Source organism: Alosa pseudoharengus, unplaced genomic scaffold, assembly GCF_046254945.1.
Source record: "Alosa pseudoharengus isolate Yale_2024_CS ecotype anadromous, Long Island Sound unplaced genomic scaffold, YU_APseudo_1.1 YU_APseudo_1.1_scf_2, whole genome shotgun sequence".
NCBI lineage: Eukaryota > Metazoa > Chordata > Actinopteri > Clupeiformes > Clupeidae > Alosa > Alosa pseudoharengus.
In genome coordinates this window covers 7,544,595-7,547,317 of record NW_027468663.1, presented here as the reverse complement: position 1 = coordinate 7,547,317, position 2,723 = coordinate 7,544,595, and the positions used below count along the sequence as shown (strand labels likewise).

At 41.8% G+C, this 2,723-nt stretch overlaps 1 protein-coding gene across 1 annotated transcript in view; it reads left to right on the top strand.

Moving 5' to 3' along the window:
- Nucleotides 1-824: 824 nt before the first annotated feature.
- Nucleotides 825-2,723, top strand: part of LOC143133707 (cadherin-2-like) — a 64,476-nt gene continuing 62,577 nt past the window's right edge. The window contains exon 1 of the mRNA XM_076293527.1: nt 825-1,027. Within this exon, the coding sequence (XP_076149642.1) occupies nt 971-1,027 (57 nt within the window). The 5' untranslated portion in view covers nt 825-970. The remainder of the gene's footprint in view (nt 1,028-2,723) is intronic.

Sequence of the window (2,723 nt, the reverse complement as noted above, 5' to 3'; positions counted from 1 at the left end):
GCAGTCTCACCAATCACTGGCTTTTCTCATGCAGAGAGTGAGTCTGTGTACATTCTCATAGGTAAGCTTCACATGTTCATTGACTCTTTCACATTTCATTTCTCTCACACAGTCACATGCACAGAAATGTGCTTGCTTGTCTTTGTTGCATCTGTCGGAGTGGAGAATACCCATCAGAATAACACATCAGAAGGAAACATCTTAACAGAAAATAAAGATAGAAATACCATTATAAATTGCCCCTTAAAATTATAAGGTTCTGTCTGACATTTTTGTCAACATTGAGTTATTGACATATTCTTATTCTGTGACATCTTAAGAAGGTGAGGTGGGGTGAGGTGAGGTGTTTCTTGTAATTGTATGCATTTTTAGACATTATCTAAAAAGGTTTGTTCCGCATCACTATAACTATGGAATTCTAAGACTTGAAGCTCAATATCTCAGAACTACTGAACGTAGATAGAACCTTATAATTCTAAGGGGACGAATTGTATAATAATAATAATAATAATAATAATAATAATAATAATAATAATAACAACAACAACAACAACAATGTAATAATTATACCTGTATCTACAGAGTAGGGATATTGGATTATTCATTAAAAGCTTCCAGTTTTAACCACAATTGCCTGTCAAATGTGTTCCCGTGAAGTTTATCAGTTGAGTTCAAATGAAATTGACGATGTGACCAGCAGGGCGAGACAGTGAGGGCTCCTGGTACGGCCGTTTTTTCTCCCTCTCCCCCCCTCCTAATTGTGAAGCTCTGGGAAGGGAGTTGCAGCCTCAGTACCAGGCTAGCGAGTGTTCTCAGAACGGAGCGGAGTGTGGATACGAGAGGCTGCTTCATGGTGCTGCCGCTGCCGCCTTTGTTGTAGAAATAACGTTTTTACTACATCCATTCCAACTCGAAAACAGGATACTTGACCACGGATTCTTAGGGGGATACATCTAGAAAAAGCATATCAATGTTTCTAAACGAGGGCCGGAGTCTGCTTCTGCTAACGCTTCTGGCAGCTTTGCAGGTAATGTTTCACGATTTGACTGTTGGGTTTGTTGGTTTCTGTAAGGGTAAAGTGCGCTGGTTCGGATACGATTTTGTTATTTGGTCAACGCGTATTTTTATTGTCTAATAGATACAGTGAATTGTTGCAACATTGACGCTCCTAGTCTTATGTCGAGAACGTCCCAAGTTACATGTTTGCCAAGACAACTTGTAAAATCAGTCTTTTCCGCTGCGTCAAGCAGCAATTGTTGTGTATAAAACGTTGAAACTATGGCATAGTGTCGGGTTGTTTGCATGAACGCATCGGTAGCCTACGATGCAGGGCTTTTCAGTAAGTCTGTTTTAATGTAAGGTAAAGCGTGTGGTAGGGTAGCTTAATGTAGGGCTCGGTCCTTAGGTGAGACGTTGAACATTATTTGAAGCATGTAAAAATGTGATGAATTGAGATGCACGCAAGCTATGCTACTTCTAGAAATGTAGCACGCGTAATAAATACTGTATGAACATGTTGGCTAGTCTGTTGCCATGTTCAAGATTTTAAGAGGCGTAGACATACAAGCTGGTGTGACAGTTGTGTCAATGCAGTTGTAATACTGCATTTCAGGACCTTTGTCATCAACATTTCTGTTCCACGCGGGTTGCCCGGAGTAGTGGTCCCTCGCCAAACGTCCTCAAAAGAAACGGAAAACGCCAATTCAGGTCCCGACCCCCAACAAGGTGTAGATAGCTAATGTTCAATACACAAAAAATGTGGGGGTAGGCTGCGCTTACTTCAACTAGGGAATGCTACTTTGTACCTTGACATTTTATAACTGATTTAACTTTTTTGAATGTATTCTGAACATTTGGCACTTCAACCTCGTCCTCAGCCCCTTTAGATTTTGTTTATGGTGATTAGTTTACCCAATGTGATGTTTGTACAATTGTGGACATTAGTTGTATTTTTGTGGTAGCCACTATAGCTTATTTCTTTCTTTTAAAAAAGGAACAAGGATTGACTAAGTTTTGGAGTATATTTTAGTCACAAAGATAAAGAAGAAAACTTTTGTTTAGTTTTCCCAAGGGTCAAAATCTCTCTTTTTTATAGCTGGTGTTGCATTTCAGTTAGTACATGCAGTTGGTTCAGCAATAAACACCCATTTCCCTCTCGCACCCCCTTCAATTTAAATTCCACTGATTGAGAGAGGCAAGTGGCACGGATACCCACAAAGCAGTCGTGCCCTGGAACCCCTCTCGCTCCACATTCTTTTGAGGACCCAAACAAAAGAAATAGGATTAAGAGTAAGGGGAGGGGGCTGAAGGGGAGGTGGGAATTCCTTGATTTCATGCGAAACTCTGTGGGCTGTTCTCTCCCAGTGTTTTGTTTCACACGTAGCCCATCACACACACACACACACACAAACACACACATCGTAGACATACTTTTTCCCGTAAATCCTCAAAGAGCTCCACTTCCCGCTGAGAACCTGGACATTCTGTTTGTGCCAGAACCCACTCATTGCCCCCTCACCCCCCCCCCCCCACCAACACACCACCCCATTTTACTTCGATTAATGAGCAAGAGAAGCCATAGCGGCATGTTCCTACAGAATACACAGGGTTCGGTGCTCTTTGGGCTCGGCTAGCACATTACCGCAGATTTTGTACAGTGTTTGTTGTAGTTTGTACTGTGTATGCCCTGCACTTCAAAGGGCCTTGTTTGTCCAGGGCACTGA